Below are 22662 nucleotides of genomic sequence, written 5' to 3'. Positions count from 1 at the left end.
TTTGATATACTGTCATTGTAAAGTAATTTTATATGTGTATCTAATTAGGTAATGCCATCTTTTATATTGATCGCGTGAATAGTCATTCAAAAAACGGAAATAATTCTACATCTTTATAAAATGTTTTAAACTATTAGTATATCAAAATTAAACTCTTTAGATAATGCACATTATTTGTGAAATTTTAGTACATATACTGAGGATACTACTATTAGAAAGGTGGGGATGGTTAATGAGACCAGCAACCATAAACCTTAATTAATTACCACAATATCTCAACACACGAGAGTTATACATATACTAATTATTATACATAACACTAAATATAATAATCTACCATATACTATATGATTCAACTAAAATTATAGAAGAATGGAATGCCAGTGTTGTTCAACCACTCACTACCCTGTATGAACTCACCAACAGTGAATTGGCTTGCTTCATTGGAACTATTAATAACCCTAAAACCTGGCCAATTAACTCTACCGCTTGTGTTTGAACCTGGCCCCTTATTCATATACTCACCATAATAAAGTGTGTCCAATGCAAATGTCTCATTCCATTCAAGCCACCCTTTCGGATCAATCAGATCCTCCATGTAAGATCTAAGGTACACCGTTCTCGAGTATAGTTTCCATGGCCTCCCTAAGTAACTCTTGAACGACGATTTGACCGGAATTAGGTCCGATGCGGCGGCGATCTTGCAATTCAAGATCGAAATTCCGGTGTTCTGGTTCGGATCTTCTCTGCCTTGTGCGGTGAACAGATTCTTCTGATTCTCGTTAGGTTTTCGTGCGTAGAGGTTGCAATTTTGGAAGAGTACGGCGGCGTTGCCGAATATGAAGTCAACGGTGCCGTAAATGTCGCAGTCGCGGTAGAATTGGCGCATGGAGTGGACGTAGAGGGTGTCTTGGTAGCCGACGAAGCTGCATTTGTAGAAGGCGGAGAAGTCGGCGCCGCTTCGTAGAGCCACGGCTTGGTGCTTGTCTGGCCCGGCTGAGTTCTCAAAGGTTATGCCCTTAGCTACGAAGCCTTGTCCTACCACAGCTGCATGCATATAATGCAACAAATATTAAGTTTAGGTAGAAACTCAGGTCCCGAAGTGATAGTTGATAGTTTTTTTTTTTTTTTAAACCAAAGGTAGGAAACTCGAACCGACAACCTCTTAATTGAGTATGAGGAGATTATGCCATTTGAATTATTATTCATTGGCTAGTTGATAGTTATTAGATGACAATTTAATTAAATTTATTAATTTATTTAAATTACTTTTTAGTTTGTACTTTATGTTTAACTTGGATGGATAGTGAGATGAATTACAATATTTTAAAAATCGAACCAAACATCGAAGTGGCAAAATAAAAAATTCGAGTAATTTATTAGCTTTTGATAAAATCTTTTAATTTTTGACCACTTCACTAACAATTGATCTTTAACCTGAATAAGATTAATTTGGTAGTTGATTTTCGATTAATCAAATCGAATTAACCCGTAATCTAGTTTTTAGAATCATGAGATAAAGCATTGAAATTGTTTTATAGTAAATAAACATTTCATGAAATTATCTAATCTTGCATTATTATATATTATCAGTAATAAAATTAAATAATTAATTTTATTATTTATAAAGTCATTTAAATTTAGATAAATGTATATAATTAAATCACTATGTTAAATTCTTTAGATTAAATTGATAAACTTGTTAGGATAAGTGACTACCACATAAAAGAGAAAATATTAATTAGGTGATTAAATGAATAATTTCGTTAGATAATCAACAAAAATTTAGTTAATAAGTATTTTTGAATTGTATTTTATATAAATTAATTGTCATTAATTAATAATTATTTAAATTTTATTTTAAAAAATATAAAATTAATTATTATTAATTACAGTTATTTAAAGTTAATTGATTAAGAATGATTTATCCTTACTTTTCTTTAAACGAAATATGGAAGAAAAATTGCTATCCAATTAATTAGTTTAATTTAGCACTAAGTTCCTTATCCTTTAGCATTACTTATTAATTGGTCATAACTCATAACATGTTACAAGCTATCATTGTGATAAGGCACGCAAGCGTTTTGCAAGGATTCTTAGTTTCTAACATTTAAACTTTATTGTATGTGAAATTGACCTGTCAGATAAATAAAGTATATATGTTCTTAAGAAAAGTAATTTTATACGCTGAAAAAGCCGAAAACAAGGCATAAAAAAAGCTAAGAAGCAAGTGGGCCTAAATAACTATTCTGAAATGTAGTTGGGTTAGTGTGATGAGTAATAGATTCAGATCCAGAATATGATTCCCCTTTAGTTGGGGTTTGAACTTTGAACATGTGGACCCTGTTTATTTGACCCAACTCAAAGGCAACTCTTCTTTTCAGGAATAAATGTATATGTACATCTTCTAACATTGACCATATGGCCATACCAAGATAAAAAAAAAAAAAACTAATAACCAGCTAAAAAACATGACATATCAAATTGCCTGTTCAATTAGTTGCGCAAATATTTATATAAAAATAATAATTTAAATATTAATATAATATATTAAAAAATTTAATTAAAAAAATATTATTTTTATACTAAAATCAGCCATTAAAATCAACCATCAATATATTTATATATAAATACATGTATAGTTTAATTTATTTTCAATATATATTTTATACTAATAACTGAATTTTGGTAGTTGATTTTGGTATACACATAGCATAACTCTTTAATTAAATTATCTAGTAATTTTCACATTATAGTAACATTTTAGATTTTAGGTTAAGATGATATCCCTCAACTGTATCATCTATAGTTAAAGACTTACACACACTTGAGTATTCTCTTATTTTGTCTTTGTATTGCTTCAGAGTTCAATTGTGTCGGTACTGGGGAGCTACGAAAATTTCAGTTAAAACAAAGAAATTAAAAGTTGTCGGCAAGTGATTATCCAAATCTATGTTATTTGAAAAAAAAAAAAACTAGAAAGGACATTATAGAAATGCGTTACTTGCTAAGACTCTCATGATTCATGAAACCGAAGCAACTGACACAATGAAACATAATTTTGAATTTTCTAATAAAGTTTAAATATTAACCAAAAACAGATAAATAATCATAACATACAACAAAAATGATTTTGAGACATACAAGAAAAAATTTAAAATATTTAATAATTTTAATCATTAATTTTAATTAATATATTATATATATGTTTTATAATTTATATAATATTAATTAAAATTAACAACTAAGTTTCAGAAATATTTAAAATTTTTCCAAAAGTTTATCTCTAATGAGTACATATCGTTCAATATCCAAAGGTTAACACATTGTATATATGGGACATAGAAGAAGACACTTCATACCCCCAAAATACATGCATCATCGTACAAATAGCAGTATTAGTATAAGTACTAAAGGGTAATTATTTTTCTTTTAACTTATTTTTATTTTATTTTTATCTTTTGTCAGCTAAAGATAATATATAACGTCTGACCTAAGGCACATACCACGTTTAGATAGAACGTGTGTGGGTCAATATATATGTCATAATCTGGTACAAATTAAAAATCTCACTGTACTATTAAAGCAAAATTTGTTAACATTTTACTCATTATTGATGAAGTAGATTAAATGATCATGGACAAGAAATGTCTCACCCTCATAAAAGTTTGCCTTTCATAATTTAATTATCCTACGCAATATATTTCTATATATAATCTAATCTAATGGTGTTTTATTATGTAATGATTGAAAAGGAAAGTTTGTACATATATATCTACTACTATATTATGGATGGAATCATATGGACCATAGCCTATAATTTTTTCAGCATTGTATTCAATCACGAAATATCATCGAATGAATCCTCTAAGATTTTAAAAGGGCATAGCCTTTTTTCCTTTAGACTTTTCGTGGTTATATTATTTCTCTAAATTTTAAGCAAGTGATGAAGTGTCCCACAATAAAAGATATGTAGCATTACCTAACTAAATTGAGTTGGTCTAGTGATTAACTCACTAGTTCGTTTAAGCAAGTGTCGGGAGTTTGAATCCTGTCTTGTATATGCAGCAATCCATTGGTCAACGGCAAACCCTTGAATGGAGCTCAATGCTCAATACCGCGACGGATTAGTTCTTAACTTATCGGGTAGAGAGATACCGTAAAAAAAAAAATGTAACATTTTACTTTCTAGGCTCTAACTGTAATAAGCTGGGTTGAAACTATAGAACCCTCTATTATTATTTATCATGTGTTGTTTCTAGATTCAAAAGATAGGGTTTTATTGTTGTAAATAAATTATACAACAGGAAATTTCTTTAAATTTTGATATAATATTCATAAGATTTTGAAATATCAATAATTTATATATATATTTTTAAAAGTTAAAAATGAAACTCAAACTTAAAATTTTTAGATAAAAATAAAAAAATTATGTCATATGAGTTATAATTCGTTGGCATCGATAATTTATATCTTATTATAATTTATAATACAAGTTTAATGAAGTAGTTGCAAGATGCCTTTGAGAAACCCAATGGTGCCCGTGTTACGTGTATAAGAGTTCAAACCAATATATTATTTAAAATAATTTCCCAACAATTTGTTTTACTATAAGAGTTCAGCAACCAAAATCAAGGATTTCAGTATCATTGTTGAGATAACATGTGAGCTCATTATTATCAAGTTGCCATGCTTTTGTTGTCTCTTCTATATTTTTTTTTAAAAAAATTGTTCCCTATTTAATTTGTCTTTAACATAACAGCCACACCTCCTCATAATAATAAACCAATTTTCAAACTTTATTAAGCCATTTCATGAATCTCACTTGTGATTAATGACAAGGGCCTGCACCAGTTTTTGTTTTCTTCCCTTTATTTTTTTAATTATTGTGTAAAATATATATGAAATAATTCACACCAATATGTATGTCTCATTTCCAATAATCAGTAGATATAGATTTATGAAAATGAATAAGGGTGAATTATAAAAAAATAAAACTAAACCTACCAAAATATTAATAAATTTTTAACAATATATATGAATTTTTATAAAGTTTAATTACTCTATTAATCTTTATAGTTTTGTCAAATTTTTAATTAGGTTTCTATATTTTTTTTTCAATTGAATCCTTATACTATTTTTAATTTTGTAATTGAGTTTTTTCATGTAAAAAATATTAAAATTAATAGAATATTTTTTCTAAAATACATGTTGTAAAAAATTTAATTAAGTTTTTAATTATGAATATCTTCAATTTGTAAAAAAATATCCGATTAACTAACTCTAATATTTTTTAACTAAAAAAAATCTAATTATAAATTAAAAATAGTATAAGAACTTAATATAAAAAAATATAAAAACTTAATTATAAATTTAGTAAAACTATAACAACCATCCAAATAATTAAACTTTTTGTAACTAACAGTTTTAAAAAAATTCTAAAAATTATTTTACCATCACTCGACTTATTAATCTTTAGTAAATAATTTTAATACTTCACTCTAAAAAGAATTAATAAGAAGTTCAAATAATTAAAAAGCAGAAAAAATTAAAGAGAGAAAAATGGTTACCAACAGTAGCTGATTGAAAAGTGGTCCAGCCATCGACAACATTCCTACTTGCCTTGAGAATGGTCCTTCCAATGCCATCTCCAATAAACATCAAATTGGTCTTCTTTCTAATTACTTCCACATTCTCGAAGTATGCTCCACTTTTTATGTATATCACAAACCTAATATATATATAATCACACTTAATAATTAACAAAATGTTAACTAAATCATAACATGTTAACAAGGCATTATTATTAGTTTATTACACTTATTGTATGTACTTTTCTACACCTAAGATTCTTTTTGTACTTTGAGATAAAACTATATTAGGCTAGATTCATCTATTGTTATATACTAAATAAACATATTCTGTTATTTGAAATAAAAAAATGTGGTTAAATTTTTAGAAGACATAATTGGTGTAACAATGAGTCAAAGTTGAATTAAGTAAAGGATAAGAAGTTTGATTACTGCATTTTAATTTCATTCTTCAAAATAAAAATATTAGTAATAAAGTGCATTATTCATATATATTAAGTAGAGTCCAATATGCTGTTATAAAAAAAAGAGCAGTTAATTTTTAAGTTGTGCTAATTTAATATACAAAATAAAATAAATACACTTGCCATTTTTCTTAGCTAAATCAGCTTCAAAGCTCTTATAAATGATCATTCATATGAGATTTTGCTGAAAATGTAATGCAATGAGTGAAAGGCATGAATGATTTTCTTTAAATATAGTATAAAATAATTTTAATAATATAATATATACCTGGTTGTGCTGGAATTAGGAGCCATAGCTACAGCTTCACCAATAGTAGTAAAATTTCCAGAACCATCTTTAGCCACAACAACATCAATCTTAGTTTCATTCACATTTCCACCTTCTAGAAGCTTCCTATCCTTAGCAGAAACCCATGAAGGGAACCCTTTCTTCATTGTTCCATATTCAGCAAACACTTCTTCTTTCTTCAAACTTGTCTTCACTTTCTTCAACATTGCCAATGAGTTACTAACATGATGTGATATCTCAATCACTTTCTCCTCTATCAACCCTCTCACAGCATTCCCATTTTTGCTTTGTGAGAAACCATCAAGACAAGTGTACAAATTTGTCATTGCCCCACTAAGTAGAGTTTGCAAATCTTGGTTGGAAGATGATGATGATGATGGGTTTTTTGAGAGATCAAGAATGGTGGTGTTGAGTTCTACTATGGTGTCATCAAAGAGTTTGAGACAATCATCTAAGGCTCTTTTCTCAATGGTGTTGAGAGTGTTTTGGAGATTCTTGATTATGGTGGTGCAGTTGTTGGATGAAGATTTGACTTCATGGACTGTGTGGTTGACTACTTTGGAGATTATTTGCGGCATTGTTTTTGTTTCAAGGTTTGGGAATGTGGATAAGGTTGAGACACAGAGATCAGGGTAGAGTGTTCCTTTGCATTTTGAATGTGCTACTAATTGGATATGGTTTTGGAAATGGAGATGTTTTTTCCCTTCTTGTGGTGTTGTTGATTTGAAATTTGGGGCTTCAATGAAATAATTGAGATGTGTTGCTAAAAAGATCAGTGCAAAAATCATGGATAGGATTGGTATAAAGGGGAAACATGGTGATTGTTTTCTGAGGTTGTTCATTGTAAAGAGCTTAAGAGGCAAAAATAAAAAGTGTAGTAGAAGGTTTGGTTAAAGGTGTGAATGTGTGGCTGTGTAGAGTGCTATATATATAAAGAGAAAAGAAAAATAGTATTTGAACTCATTTTACTTTTACACACTCAAAATATAAAGAGAAAAGAATATCATGCTTTTGTGTGTAAAGTTGAGCATTGCATTTGATGTTAAAAAAGAAAAAATGAAATGTGTTGTTTGAGTTTGAATTTTTCTGTAGATTATGTCACAGAGATGGCATGAAATTTGACCCTTTTTGAATTTATATTAGTTTTGTCAAATAGGATCATAATGTGGCATGGATTTTAAATGCTGTCTAAATTAATGGTTCTTAAGAGGATGAAATGTATGATTATGTGTGACAGCTTTTAATCATTTTGGCTCCTGGTTTAAGTGTTGCAGCTATGCAGCTAGGAAATGGAATGAAATTTGCACCCAAAGCATATGATTTGATTTTCAACTTTGTTGCTATCTATTGTAAATTATATTATTTTACTTTTGTAGTGCAACAATCCTACACAAAATTATAGTTTAAGAGACTGAAAGTAAGAAAAAAAAAATCAGAAAATGGAGAAAGAAAGCAGAGTTGAAGGGACTATGTTGTCACACACAAAATAGAAGAGGAATACTATAATAATTAACCTCCTACTACCACAATTTTTGCCCTAAGCACTTCATATTCGTAACATAGCAACATTCTGAATGCATCTTCATTTGTTAAAAAAAATGCTAGTGTTTATAATTTTACATGATTTGCAGATGACATTTTTAATGATATTTTGAATGAAAGCTGTAATAGAGAAGATCGCGATATCCTGGTTCAATTCCAGCAGTAGGATCTACATCCAGTCTCCATCACAAAAAATGTAGAATTTTCCACTATAAACAAATTCAAGTTACAATTATCAATTCAAGCCAAATACAAAAACAAATTTACTGATGAGAGTGAATTACAATTACAATTCTATGTCAATAAAAATTAATAACAATAATGCTTATTTATCAACCTATAGTACTATGCTGTTACATACAAAACATAGAAAATCATCTATAAACCGCAACTAACCTATAACAGCCATATCAGAATTACCAAACTCAGCCTAATCTTTGCTTAGTACTAACATGCAAAAATTGCTGCTACCACAATATTTGCCCTATGCACTTCATATTTATAACATAATAACTTCCTCAATGCATCTTCATTTGCCCAAAAAGAAAAAGGCAGCTGGTGCTTAAAAATTTATTTTATTAGATAGAGATATTTTATAAAATTATCGCATGATTTTGCAGAAAAATATGCAAATGACAGTTATAATGATATTGTGAATGAAAGCTGTAATAGAGAAGATGAACATCACGATATATCCTGGTTCAATCCCAAAATGGGATCTACATCCAGTCTCCACCACAACAAATGGTAGAACTTTTCACTATAAACAAATTCAAGTTACAAATACCAATTCAAGCCAAATACAAAAACAAATATCTCAAATGCCACTCATGGCTTTTTTTTTATGTTATCACATCCTAGCTCTCTTGCCTTTCTCATGACAGAAATTGATGCTCACTTTCTAAGCTCTCTCTTTCTTATAAACAGAATAATTCATATCAGCTATCCTAAAATAGAATGAAATGATGAAGACATGAAAACTCTCAGAGAAAAAAGATAATTGCACAATATCAGTCAAAATATATAAGTAAGTTTTTCCTTCCTATTTTGGCTTATCGAAATTCTGTTCTACATCATTTACTTCTTCTTTTGATTTTGTATGAGGATGGTGTCTTCCATGAATTCAGCTTTCGTATTGATGCAGAGACCACACCTCGTGAAATCATTCTTGACCAGGTTCCCCTGCTCTCCAAATTGAGCTTACTCCAACTTTGCTTCAATTTGTTTCTTGCTGCACCAAAACAAACACATTATAAGAACTCATACAATTTTGGCTCAGCACACATTAACTTATACCAAATCCAACAAAGGGCACGGGCAAGCAAGCAGGAGCAACACCAAGAAAGGTAATGAAAGACCTTCCATTTGGGTGTAAGACAAGGCATGGTGGTGCAAAAGTAGCTGATTGAAATAAGAAGAAAAACCATTAAAATAGAAAAGGTAAAAAATGGAAGGGAAAGATTTCATCATTCTCAAGGTATGATCCTTGAATTAACAAAACAAGCTTCAATAGACAGAGAAGCATCCTTACAAGAATGGAGGTGCACAACCGAACTGCATTAAATTGATGAGTCCCAGAAGAATCATTTAATGTCCCTATACATGAAGAACAAAGAAGAAGAAATTAGGAAAAAAAAGACCAAAAAATTGACATTGTATACCATTATATGTTCCCAAAAGTAGGCATTGACTAGAGTGGTGATTAACAGTGTGAAAAGAGTAGGAGACAGAGAATTTGAATGAGGTATAGAAATATGGAAATAAAAGTAAGATTATGTTGGAGAAGATGAAGTGGGTTTGGGATATAGAGAGATAGCAAAAGAGTTACCTCTTTTAAGATGTTGACTCATTGAGGATCTCTGTATCATCAACATATATTTGGGGGATGTGGGAAATGGATGGCCAAATGAGGGGGTCCTTCCTCTCTATGCCTTCACCCAACAACTGACATTTCCTGATGGAGAGTTTCCTTAAAGAGCCAGGCAGCCTTATTATGTTCTCCAGCTTAGGGCACTCTGAAATTGATAAGTCTCGGAGGGACTGTGACTGTGACACCTCCAGAGATGTCAAATTTTCACATCTTTCAATTGTCAGATCATCGAGATTTGGGAACACCGGCAATGCGAAGGATGTAAGCGAATCACAGCTGTTGTGGATTTCTAATGTCTGTAGCGAGTGATGTTGTTGGTGTTGCATTGGGAATTCTACATTCTTGCAGTTATTGATCCGCAAATCTTGCAATGAAGGAGGCAAAGAATCCCCTGGAAATGATATAGCTGATGAGCACTCTGAGATGTGTAGGTGTATGAGAGAGGTTGGTTGGGTGTGGGTCATGGCCTCAAACACATATTCCACCTGCTGCTCTCCATTAACCCATAGTGTCCTCAACATGGAAAGTGGTAGCTCCCGCATTCTTGCTTCCTGTTTGCCACATATTCTTAAATCGCGTAGGATTGGAGCTCTTGGCAGATAACAACCAATCTCCTCGCATCCTCTAATGTAGAGTGATTTCAAAGACGGAAGGAAAGTGGGCAAATCTCCTCTTAACTTAGGGCAGTCCTCTATACTAAGCTCCTCAAGTTTCGGAAATGGTGCATCATCATCATCATCACATTCATATGACTCCCATTCCTCCAAGCAAGGCATTGTTTGAATAACGAGAATTTTAAGGGATCGGAAGGGTGTCTCCTGATGCTGATGAGTTCCATCACCCTTATAGAATGACCCACCAATCTTCTTCACCTTCTCACAATCTGAAATCCCCAATCTCGTTAGAGCGGGTAACTGTCCAAGTGAAGGAAGCACCCAACAATTCCTGCATTCCCTCAGATACAACTCAGTGATGTTGTGGTACGAAGACTGCCCTACCCAATCCGGAAACATCGTACCTCTGTAACCCGATAACCTTAGCATCTTCAAGTCTTTGTGAGGACGTAATTTGTCAAGTACATCTTTTTCACTTTGGGAATCACAAACCTCACTTTCTTCATATGATGACCACCACAACTCCAAAGCATTCAGGTGTATTTTTTCATCCATCCTTGCATTCGATGCTTCACCACTATTCTTGACATTCTCTAACTTCTGAATAAACAACAACTCATGAAGATGTGCTAGTTCTCCCAATTCTCCAATCCCATTCTCTTCATGTTTGCCCGCAATATAGCCACTTAAAAATTGCAAATCTTTTAATTTGCTCATCTTTTTTGGCATCTCTTCTAAATCAGTGCCGGCAATATCAAGATGACGCAAATTCACAAGATCTTGCATGTTGGACGGAAGCTTTTTAAGTTTTTCACAGTTTCTCAACTTCAAGGTTTGCAAATTGTACAAATTATTCAAGGACTCCGGCAATGTCACGACAAGTGTGTTAGAAAGATTCAAATAACGCAAGTGGATCAATTCACCAATTGAATCAGGCAATCTATCAATTTTAAATGATGCAAATGACAAAACACGTAAGCGCTTCAACTGTGCTAGTAAGCCACAAGGATCGATTCCCTCTTTGTGTCCACGGTATAAATATGCCTCGATTTGAAACAGGGTCCTCAGATGACTTAAACTCTCACATGCTTCCAACATCTTCGGGACTGAATTATTGTCGCTGACATCATATGACAAATGACGAGTTTTTGTATCATGTTGGGCTACATTCTCGTGTTCACAGATTCTAACAAAGAACTTTTCACCATAGAATGTCGCTACATCATGCATGAGATCGTGCATCACAAATGAATTTTTATAAGCATTCTTTGAAGGTTGAAAGAATGATCGTGCAACTAAATCATTGACGCATTTATGACCAAGTTGTTCTAAAGTGCTTCTACTCTTTGGTTGTTGCAAAAGATCTTCAGCCATCCACAACAATATCAATTCATCTATTTCGAATTCATAATCTTTGGGATATAAAGAACAATAGACAAAGCAACGTTTTAAGTGTGAAGGGAGACAATGATAGCTTATTCTCAATGCAGGAAGAATCCCACACTCATGTTCAGAAAACTCCCAAATCTCACTCACCAAAACATCTTCCCAGTCGCTTACATTATCCTTGGTTTTCAACAAGCCCCCAAGTGATTTAGCAGCCAAAGGCAGTCCTTTGCACTTCTCAACAATTTTTCTACCAACTTCTTTCAAAGCCGAACGATCTCGGGAATCAGTAGGAAAGAATGCATGATTTTCAAACACCGACCAACATTGTTCATTATCCAACAAACTCAAATTGTGAGCTGGAATTGTTTTCACCATAGAAGCAACGGTGTCAATGCGGGTTGTGACAAGAATCTTTCCACCCTGACTTCCACATTGGAAGGGACCTAGAAAAGTTTTCCAATCATCATAATGATTGGTCCACATGTCATCGAGAACAACCAAAAACCTCTTCCCTGTTACCTCATTCCTCAAACGTTGTTGAAGTGAATCTAAATCATTCATGTTGCAAGAAGCAGAAGTAGCATTCTCCACTACAGTCTTTGTCACCTTAAGAACATCAAATACTTCACCAACACAAACCCATGCTTTAACATTAAACTTTTGCTGCACTTGGTCATCATTGTAAACCAATTGAGCCAAAGTAGTTTTTCCTATTCCGCCCATACCCACAATGGGGATGACAGTCACAGGTGATTCAGCATGAAGAGTATCATCTAACAGCAATTTGATTATCTTCTCCTTATCTTTGTCCCGACCAAATATGTCAGAACTTACAACGAGAGATGTGGATGGAGTTCTCGGCATGTCCACCTTGGCACTCTTCTCCAGACAAAGTAAATCTTTATGTGCTACAACAGACTCTAGTGTACCAACTATTTTTTCCATGTCACCAGTATCTTCAATATATGAATCAACGAAAGAACCTAAGGAAGAGGAGATACCTGGATCTCTTAGAGTGGTGGGGATGGCGGCCTTAGTAGTGGAGAGCTCATCGACCAAATCATCAGCCATATAGAGAGCATCTTGGAGATCAAGAAGCCACTTCTTTACTATCTCTTCAGTGAACTGCTTCTGCTCAGCATCATCAAGAACAGGTCGAGCCTCATACAGACTTTTCTCCAACTTTCGAAGCAAGATTTTCCTTTCCGGGAATGAGTCGTCTTTAAGTATTAGAGAAACCTTCTCCAAAATAGCATCAACAAAGGAAGTGAGATAAGCTCCACTATAAAGTTTTGGAGCCATGATTGGATCTCAAGTGCAGCGGATGGGATCACAACAAAGAAAGAAAGGTGAAGGAAGAGGGAAGAAGGGTTCACAGTTTGCAATGTACTCTCTGGGTTTTCTCAAACAGGAGCTAGAAATGTTTGATTTGTGTGGTGACTAAAATTGACTTGATGAACGATGAGTTTTATGGTCTTCCGACAAAATCACGTGGTGCAATAATGCTGGCTTTTAATAAAGATGATGATGTCAGAGCACAATTATGGTATTACCCATCGGTGAAAATTTTCACCTTTTTATGTTATTCTCAATAATATTATTTTAACATACAATTAGTTTCCACAAATCTTGTTCATTATTATTAAAACAAAGAAATAAAAATTGTAACACATTTCGAAACAAATACTCTAAATTTTTTTCTTAATTAATGTTGTTAGACGTAATTTTTTTTATCATATAATTTCTTAACATATATTTTCTTTACAATTGAAAAAAAAAATAAAGAATCCATGATTGTTATCGAAATATAGATTTGTTTGAGGTAACTATCAGTCATTTCCTACAATTTGGAATCTGCACTCTGCACATCAATCAATGATTGAAAGCATCCAAAGTTTTTTTTTTTTTGTCAAGAGCATCTAAAGTTCCAAACAATCATAACCTCATCCGCAGTTCCATTGTTGATGTTTCATTGATTTTTTTTTTTGTATTTGGAGGCCCAAATATTAGTGAAGTCTCTTATATTGACTTCTATGAAGAAAATGGTGGTGGAAAAAATGATAAAGAAATGGGCCTTTTTTTTTTGCAAAATAAATAAAATAAATATCTTAATTATAGAAATAAATAATTTGGAGAGTTTTTTTTTATCAATTTTCGTAACATACTTTATCTTATTTATTCTGTAATGAGTTAAGTGTAGGTGTATCTCTTTTACCGTGTAAACGAGATAAACCACAAACCAAGGTCTACGTATCACGTGTGTGCACATGTTATGTGGGGGAAGAACGAACTCCACGCATCTCGTTTACACTGTAAACGAGATATAAATAAATTAATTTTGTTTACTATGTAAACGAGATACATGCTAACTTAAAACGTTGACACTATAAACGATATATAATACGATAAAAATCAATCAGCTATAAAAAGAATTTTCAAACCGTTGGTATTCTCCATAAAAATCTAAATTCTTCTTTTCCATTTTTCTTCAAAAAATTTATTAAAAATGTTTAGTGGTAGTAGTTTCTTTGTTGTGATGGTGTATCCCAACTATCACATGAGAAATAGTGACAGTGGTGTTATATTTTAGTGTGAGAATCTTGCGCTGCTGCGCATTCAGAGAGCAAATTCTTTTCCGAGTTAAAGAGTATGATATTGATGCACATCGGTAGTTGGGAGAGAAAAGAGGTTGGAAGAGTTGGATATAGGATGCTAGCACTAATGAAAAATGGTGTATTTCGATTTCGTCCATTCTACCTCGATGGCGATGAACATGTGCGCCTAAAGTTTGACGTCCATGGGAGAATCATAGTTAAACAAGTGATTGAGTTTTCTGTGGAGGTTCGTGATGTTGGTGGTGGTAGTTCTGGCAACTTAAATTTTGTCCAAGATGACCCACCTCTTACACTATGCTAGTCCAGTGATAGACATGGACATTGACGGTGAGGAGTCTAATGAAGAGTACATTGTCAATAGCCATGAAAGTGGCTCCTCTGAGGATAATGACGAGGATGAGTTCATACCAGAGACTCCTATTGGTGGATCAGTTCGATACTTTTTGCCTACTTCGCAACGAATTCCGAAATTATCAGCTGTACCCAGTCACTGTCATACTTTGGATTTGGACGCAAGGCACGAGGTAACTCCATTTTTCAATATGGAGGCGGATGATTACAACACCAATGGTGGTGTGGAGTTTAGGATTGGTCACAGATTCAAAAGCAGAGATGCAGTACTGTAAAGTGAAAGGCATGAAGAATTACAGCATTCGAAAAAGTGTTGCGTATCGAGTTGTGGAGTCGGATCGGTTAAAATATCATGTGCATTGCCGGTAATTTACTGATGGTTGTTCTTGGAGTCTTCGTGTCGCTCTCCAACGCAGTATTTTAATGCATTATCTTATTTGTCATTCTTATTTTGGTTAGAATATCATTCGATTATATTTTAAATTATTAGAGAGGTGCGTAAATTCGGCAGACCACACACGTGTTTAGCCCCCACCATGTCTCAAGATCATCGACAGTTAGGCAGTCTAGGTAGTAGCAGGCGAGACCTCTATTTAAAATTAAAACTTTTTAAAAACTTGGATTTCAAACTAAGTTCTCCAGGATATTCAAATTTAAAATTAAAAATATAAAATTCGACTTAGAAAAATAACATAACGTAATAACATGGATAAACAATAATTAATAATTTTTTTATTTATTTAAAAAAAAGCCTAATGAACAGTTAATCAATAAATTAAATTAAGTTAATTAGTAAATTAACTTTTACTATAAGTAAAGTCGACACCTAATAAATGTTAATAGCTTGCCAACTAACCTATTTTATGTTATTTAAAGATAATCCATTCTACTCGTGTAAAAATACTAAGTCCATAAAAGTACCCTAATTATAACCACATATACTTATTAATTTAAAGATAAAAACAACACTAACCTCGAAGTCGATCGCTCTCGCAATGTGTCGACTGTCATTCAAGCGGTTGATGTCAGAGTTTCGTGTATCGGCGCACGCCATAACATCCTGGCAACTAAAAAATATCAAGAAAATATTCGAGAAACAAAAAAATGAAAGTTAAAGGGGATGGAAAGTGGATCAAGAGGCATTGTGAACGATTTATATATAGGCACACCTCCAGGGACGGACCCAAGCACAACAATGAGGGGGCACTTGTCCCATGGTATTTTTAATTTTTGTTTTAAAAAATATAGTTAAATATAACATGTCCCCACTTCAAATTTTAAATGACCCCACTACAAATAAAATAAATTCAATTAGCTAAAGTTTTAAGTTTATTTTTTATTTTTCTATCATTTTGACTATTATTTAACCTAATCAAATTTAATTATTATACCGTCACTCTTTTATTCTCTTAAACCCTCTTCTTATTTTTATATTTTTAACATTATTTTTCTATTTCTTATCTAGTGGTCATCTTCTCTTCATCAAAAAATAAATTTTAAATTCTCCAATTTTTTTATATAGCTCTTCATGACTCTATGTATCTTTTAATTTTATTGTTTCTATTTTTGATATTTTCAATTGTAATTTTTAATTCAAACAATTATAGTTTAGGTATTAATCTAATATTTTATTTTTTTCGTGACTTTATATATTTTATTTTATTCTCAATTTATTCATCCTTATTATTTATTATTTATTTTTTGTTCTATTATATGTACCTATGTTGCATATAAAATTTTAAAATGAACTGATCAATTTACTCATTTAGAATATATTTTTTATTTTTAGAAATAATAATAAAAAATATTTTAATTACAATATATAATTAAACAGATGTATAAAATATTTTATCTAACATTATATCAAAATTAAATTAAAAAATATATAACAAATTTAATTATTTTAAAAAGAAAGAAAGAAAAAAAATTGTAAATTATGTTTTTATTATTTTATATAAACATACTTTTCATATAAAGATTTAATTTTTTTAGTATTTATATATAATTCTAATTTCAAATTATAAATACTAATGTATCATTAGGCGCTAATGTGCCGGTTAATTTAGTCTTTTATTATTAAATGTGTATAAAAAAATTAGTTAGGATAATAAGTTATCTATAATTTAATTAAAATATTTTAGTTTTAAGTTTTAGAAATTAAAAATATTTTTTTATAAATTATATATAATAAATAGTATTTTAAGAATAAAATGTTTACTAACTCTTTTTAATTTTTATATTTCTATATAATTAATAATATTTAACAAAATTTATTTAGTATATATATTTTTATCTCCACTCCTAAAATTTTCTAGGTCCGTCATTGCGCACCTCATCCTTATCTCGTTTACACTTATTTCGTTCACTCTATAAACGAAATAAAGTCCGTGTCATAACACCTGGGTACATGTAATATGTATGTGACCGTAGGTTTATGCTTTATCTTATTTACACTGTAACAAAATAAGGCATATTATGAAAATTGATAAAAATTCTTTAAATTTCTGTAATTAAAAATATTTTATTTATTTAAAAAGAATTCTTAAAAATGAAAACACTTGGGCTTAAATGGAATAGATCCAAAACTTATAAATATTGAGACTTATCAGTTATTACATAACTATCAAAGAATAAATAAAATCCTAAATTTTATCTAAACCCAAATAACATGGCCTAGATTAACACCTTCAGTTTTAATAAATACATAACTAGTCAAAAAACATTTAAAAAAATAAATAAAATTTTCCAATGATAAAAAAATGAAAAAAAGATTGGCACCGTGTAGCAAAGACAATCATATTGTTAGAAAGCAATAATATTTTAATTTACATATTGATTTTTTTTTTTACTAAAATAAACTAAATAAAGAAAAACAAAACAAAGAAAAACATATTGATCTGATTTAATAATATCTTAGTATAACTTGAATTAGTTCATATTGATTTTTTTTATTGGATTTTATCAATACGTTTAGATTTTATTTTTCAACAAAATATGCAAATTTTCAAATATCTCAATATATAGTATAAAATTATTCTATTATATTATGCCAATTTAGTATTATTTCTATCATTTCCACTTATTTTTGGCTAGAATTTTAACATATACTTTTATTCATCAATCACCATGCTTGTTTCGGACAATAGTTTCTCTCAGTTGTGGTGTGTATTATTTTAGAATTATAAGTTTTATTTTGCTGTAAGAAATTTCTCATTCCCAAATGTTGCAATTTTCATTATGTTGAGGAACTCTTAGGCAGCAAAATATTGAGGAAACTGAATTAAATAAATAAAAGCAAAAGTTCTATATCTATATGTGCATAGGTTCGTTCCTCACTCAAGCGACAAGTGCAATGCACAAACATGTCTTTTCTTTTTTCTCTCAAATTAATTAATGCTTGAAATTAAAAAAAAAAAAGCTTATTTCAACAGGTTCCAAAATACACCATGCATAGTGCAGCAACCATATCATCAATTTGTTCAAGAAATTAGTTCTTTCAGATCATTTCAGAGTTTATCGTTTATCATGTGTATGTGGAATTAGGACATAATATAATAATAATGTCTCTAGCTAGAGGGAGGCGGGTCAAGTTTTAAAACTTATTAAAACTAGCCCAAAATTTCCATCTATTTTATCCATATTAGTGACAATAATGATGTAATATAATTATAAATTTTGAGTTAATAACAAATATTTTGGTTAAGGGACCAACAATCATGATCATCATGACCGTTGCATTAAAGTGTGACACCAATCCACCAATATCGAATTGGTCTACACGGTGGAAGGCTCTATTAATCCCTTTTATATTATGTGAATTTTGAAGGGGAGTTTATATAGAAACATATATTCAAAAGAAAAAACAACTACGAAGGCTAATTATATTCATCGATTTCTGATGATAGAAACAATATACTGAATATGAAAGTAACAGCCATATACTACTACTCAAAACTCTAACCTTGTAATAAACATTCTATGCCGTATGTAGTTTATATATTTATGGCCAAAATCCCTAAAAGTAACAAGCATATAAACTTACTCAAAAGATATGGCTCAGAAGTTCCTGCATGAGACAAGAAAGTTCAATTAGTACATACACAACTTGAAAGATCTTCTGCATATAACCCAATTATTCTACAAGATCTTTATTTAAGCATGCCCAAAGATTTCCTATATTATACAAATTACTCAAGGTCTCAGGCAATGTCACCATAGGTGTGTTAGAGGGATTCAAGTAACGCAGATGGATTAATTCACCGATTGAATCAGGCAAAGAGTCAATTTTAAAGGATGTAAATGTTAAAACACGTAAGCGCTTCAATTGTGATAGTAAGTGACATCGATCAATCCCCTCTTTGTGTTTACGGAATGAATACATATTGATTTGTAACAAAGTCCTCACACCACTTAAACTATCACATCCTTCCAAGTTCTTCACGACTGAGTTATTGTCTTTGACAAATGACGGGCTTAGTACCATGTTTGGCTACATTCTCGAGTTTAGAGATTCTAACAAAGAACCTTTTACCGTAGAATGTGGCTAAATCATGCACGAGATCATGTATCATCACAAATGAACCGTCATAAGCAGTTTTAGAAGGCTGAAAAAATGATCGTCCAACTAAATCATTGAAGCATTTATGACCAACTTGTTCTAAAGCTTCAACTATTTAGAACATGTTTGGGTTGTTTGTCCACTATAAATATAGGTTAGGATACTCAACTTCATTAGTCATTGTCATTTTTGTTTAACAATAAGGTTTGATTATCTTAATTTTTTGGTAGAACCACCAAGGTGTCCTTCTACTTCTTACGAAGGAAATCTTGTTCCAGTATTAGAGATTGAAATCCAATCAATCTTATTGCAGCTAGGGAATGAAATGAAATCTGCACCCAAAGCATATGATTTGATTTTCAATTTAATTTTTGCACTACAACAATGCTACACAACCAAAACTTGTGTCTGGATGAGGTGCCAAAATTATAGTAAAAGATTGAGAGTAAGAAAAAAAAAATCAGAAAATGTAGAAAGAAAGCAGCGTTGAAGGGATTGAAAGCACATAAAAGAGAAAACCGAATTGAATTGTACATTTACTGAATGAGAATGAATTATAATTATAATTCTATGTCAATAAGTTAATAACACTAATGCTTATATACCAACCTGAAGCACTATAGAAAATGGAAGAGAGATGCAGATTTGAATGATAAAGGTGATTTTATAAAATGATAGCATGATTTGCAGAAAATATATGCAGATGACAGTTATAAGAATATTGTGAATGAAAATTGTAATAGAGAAGATGAACAACACGATGTATCCTGGTTCAATCCCAAAGTGGGATCTACAACCAGTCTCCACCACAACAAATGGTAGAATTTTTCACTATAAACAAATTCATGTTACAAATAGCAATTCAAGCCAATACAAAAAAACGAATTTCTCAAACGGCACTATAGCTTTTTCTAGATATTCTCACATCCTAGCTCTCTTGCCTTCTTCATAACAGAAATTGATTCTCACTTTCTAAGCTCTCTCTTTCGTATAAACAGAATAACTCATATCAGCTCTCCTAAAATACAATGAAACGATGAAGGCATGAAAACTCTCAAGGGAAAAAAAAGATAATTGTTCAGTGTAAATAAAAATATAAAACTAAGTTTGTCCTTCCTTTTTTCTTTGAAAAGTTTGTAAGCTTTCTGCCTATTTTTGACAGGTTGCTCCAACTGTATCCATATCATTGAAGGTAATCATGTTGCATTTTGATTGGTCTATCTGTCCTTGCAAAATTATGTTTTTCATCATCCATTTCTTCTTTTGATTTTGTACGAGGATGATGTCTTCTATGAATTCTGCTTTTGAATTGATGCAGAGACTGCACCTCATCTGATTTGTTTGAGATTCATTGTTCCTCCATTCTCTTCTTGCTTCCCCACCATATACTTACATAAAAGTTGCAAATCTTTTAATTTGCTCATCTTTTTTGGCATCTCTTCTAAATCAGTGCCCTCAATATCAAGATGACGCATATTCACAAGATTTTGCATATTGGAGGGAAGCTTTTTAAGTCTTTTACACTTTGCCAACTTCAATGTTTGTAAATTATACAAGTTACTCATGGACTCGGGCAATGTCACGATAGGTGTACCAGAGAGATCCAAATAACGCAAATGGATCAAATCACCTATTGAATCCGGCAATGAATTATGGTCACAAGGAAAGAATTCAAATGATAAAACCCTTATGCGCTTCAATTGTGCAAGTAAGCGACAAGGATCCATTTCCTCCGAGGAATCATGGCTGCTACCAACATTGATTTTCAACAATGTCCTTGCATGTTGTAAATTATCACATGCTTCCAAGAACTTTGAGAGCGAATCACGGATGCCAAGATCATATGAAAGATGACGAGGATAAGCATCATGCTTGGCTGCATTTTTGAGTTCAAAGGTTCTAGAAAAGAACTCTCCACCATAGAATGTTGCCAAATCATGCATGAGATCGTGCATCACAAATGAATTTTCAAATGTTGAAAAAATGATCTTGAAGCTAAATCAGTAAAATATTTATAACCAACTTCTTCTAAACTGCTGACACTCTTTGGTTGCTGCAAAAGACCTTCTGCCATCCACAATGACACAAGTTCATCTCTTTCGAATTTATAGTCTTTCGGGAATAAAGAACAATAAACAAAGCAACGTTTTTAAGTATGAAGGAAGGTAATAATAACTAATTCTTAATGCAGGAAGAATGCTACTCTCATCTTCCGAAAACTCCCAAATATCGCTATTCAAAACATCAATCCATTCCCTCTCATGATCTTTTGTTTTTAATAAGCCCCCAAGTGTTTGAACAGCCAAAGGTAACCCTTTACACTTTTGAACAATTTTTCTACCAATAATTTCTAGAGCTGAACGGTCTCTAGATTCAGTAGGAAAAAATGCATGTTTTGCAAACACTAACCAACAATCTTCCTCATGCAACAAACTCAAATTGAGAGGTTGAATATGATTAGTTTTCACCATAGAAGCAACTGAATCAAGACGGGTTGTTACAAGAATATGACCTCCCTCACTTCCACATTCAAAAGGAGTTAGAAAACTTTCCCAACCCTCACGATTACTGCTCCATACATCATCTACAACAACCAGGAATTTCTTCCCTTCTAGCTTATCCTTCAAATGATTTTGAACTGTATCTAAATCATTTGAGTGACAAGAACTACCAGTTTTCTCTATCACAATCTTTGTCATCTTAAGAATATCAAATTCCTCCTCACCAACACAAACTCATGCTTTAACATGAAATTTTTGTTTCACTTCAACATCGTTATAAATCAATTTTGCCAGAGTAGTTTTTCCTATCCCACCAATGCCCACAATAGGAATCACAGATATTTCACCATCTTTAGTATCATCTAACAACAATTTCACTATGGTATCCCTCTCTTTGTCCCTGCCAACAAACATATCAGATTTTTTAACTAGTGAGGTTGATGAAATCCTCCCTGACATGTTCTTCGCTGCAATCTTTTCCAGACCAAGGATATCTTTGTGTTTCGCAATATCCTCTAGTCTAGCAATGACTTCTTCAATCCTAGTCATAACCATATCCCTATCTTGTGAATTGAAGATACGAAAGTTACCTGGATCCTTCTTATTGGCAGCTTTGGTGCATACTTCATCCAACAAGTCATCAGCATCATAGACAGCATCTTGAAGATTTTTGAGCCAACTCTTCACAGCATTGTCAGTGATCTGTTTCTTCTCAGCATCATTCAGCACAGCTTCAACCACGTTCAAAATATTCTCCAACCTTCCAAGCAGTTTCTGGTCAAGCTTCTTTCCTCGGATCCAGTTGACAAACTTATCATCGGACAGCCTGTCGAAAAGAACATTGAGAAAAGAAGAGAGAAAAGCTCCTCCAACAAGTT

General features: G+C 31.8%; 3 protein-coding genes across 6 annotated transcripts; all 3 read right to left on the bottom strand.

The window, feature by feature from the left end:
* Positions 1 to 233: 233 nt before the first annotated feature.
* On the bottom strand, positions 234 to 7494 carry LOC112756559 (pectinesterase). Its single transcript, XM_025805179.3, has 3 exons — positions 6324 to 7494; positions 5571 to 5731; positions 234 to 1047 (listed from the first exon to the last, which is right to left on the bottom strand). Exons 1-3 carry the CDS (start codon positions 7184 to 7186, stop codon positions 353 to 355), a joined length of 1719 nt encoding a protein of 572 aa, XP_025660964.1. The 5' UTR covers positions 7187 to 7494; the 3' UTR covers positions 234 to 352.
* Positions 7495 to 8578: 1084 nt separating this feature from the next.
* On the bottom strand, positions 8579 to 13239 carry LOC112756533 (putative disease resistance RPP13-like protein 1). Of its 4 annotated transcripts, none has more exons than XM_025805161.3 (4): positions 9715 to 13239; positions 9418 to 9482; positions 9245 to 9287; positions 8579 to 9117 (listed from the first exon to the last, which is right to left on the bottom strand). In XM_025805161.3, exon 1 carries the CDS (start codon positions 13059 to 13061, stop codon positions 9720 to 9722), a length of 3342 nt encoding a protein of 1113 aa, XP_025660946.2. In that variant the 5' UTR covers positions 13062 to 13239; the 3' UTR covers positions 8579 to 9117; positions 9245 to 9287; positions 9418 to 9482; positions 9715 to 9719. The 4 variants fall into 4 exon arrangements, with proteins under 4 accessions (XP_025660946.2, XP_025660952.2, XP_072062490.1 ...); XM_025805167.3 differs by having other exon boundaries at positions 9183 to 9287; positions 9715 to 13233; XM_072206389.1 differs by having other exon boundaries at positions 8579 to 9287; positions 9715 to 13233.
* An 8149-nt stretch (positions 13240 to 21388) lies between these two features.
* On the bottom strand, positions 21389 to 21982 carry LOC112729589 (putative disease resistance protein RGA3). Its single transcript, XM_025779762.1, has one exon. The coding sequence runs from the start codon at positions 21980 to 21982 to the stop codon at positions 21389 to 21391; it is 594 nt and encodes a 197-aa protein (XP_025635547.1).
* Positions 21983 to 22662: the final 680 nt, after the last annotated feature.

This window comes from Arachis hypogaea, chromosome 2 (genome assembly GCF_003086295.3).
Source record: "Arachis hypogaea cultivar Tifrunner chromosome 2, arahy.Tifrunner.gnm2.J5K5, whole genome shotgun sequence".
In the NCBI taxonomy this organism is placed as follows: domain Eukaryota; kingdom Viridiplantae; phylum Streptophyta; class Magnoliopsida; order Fabales; family Fabaceae; genus Arachis; species Arachis hypogaea.
This window is presented reverse-complemented; position numbering and strand designations above follow the sequence as displayed.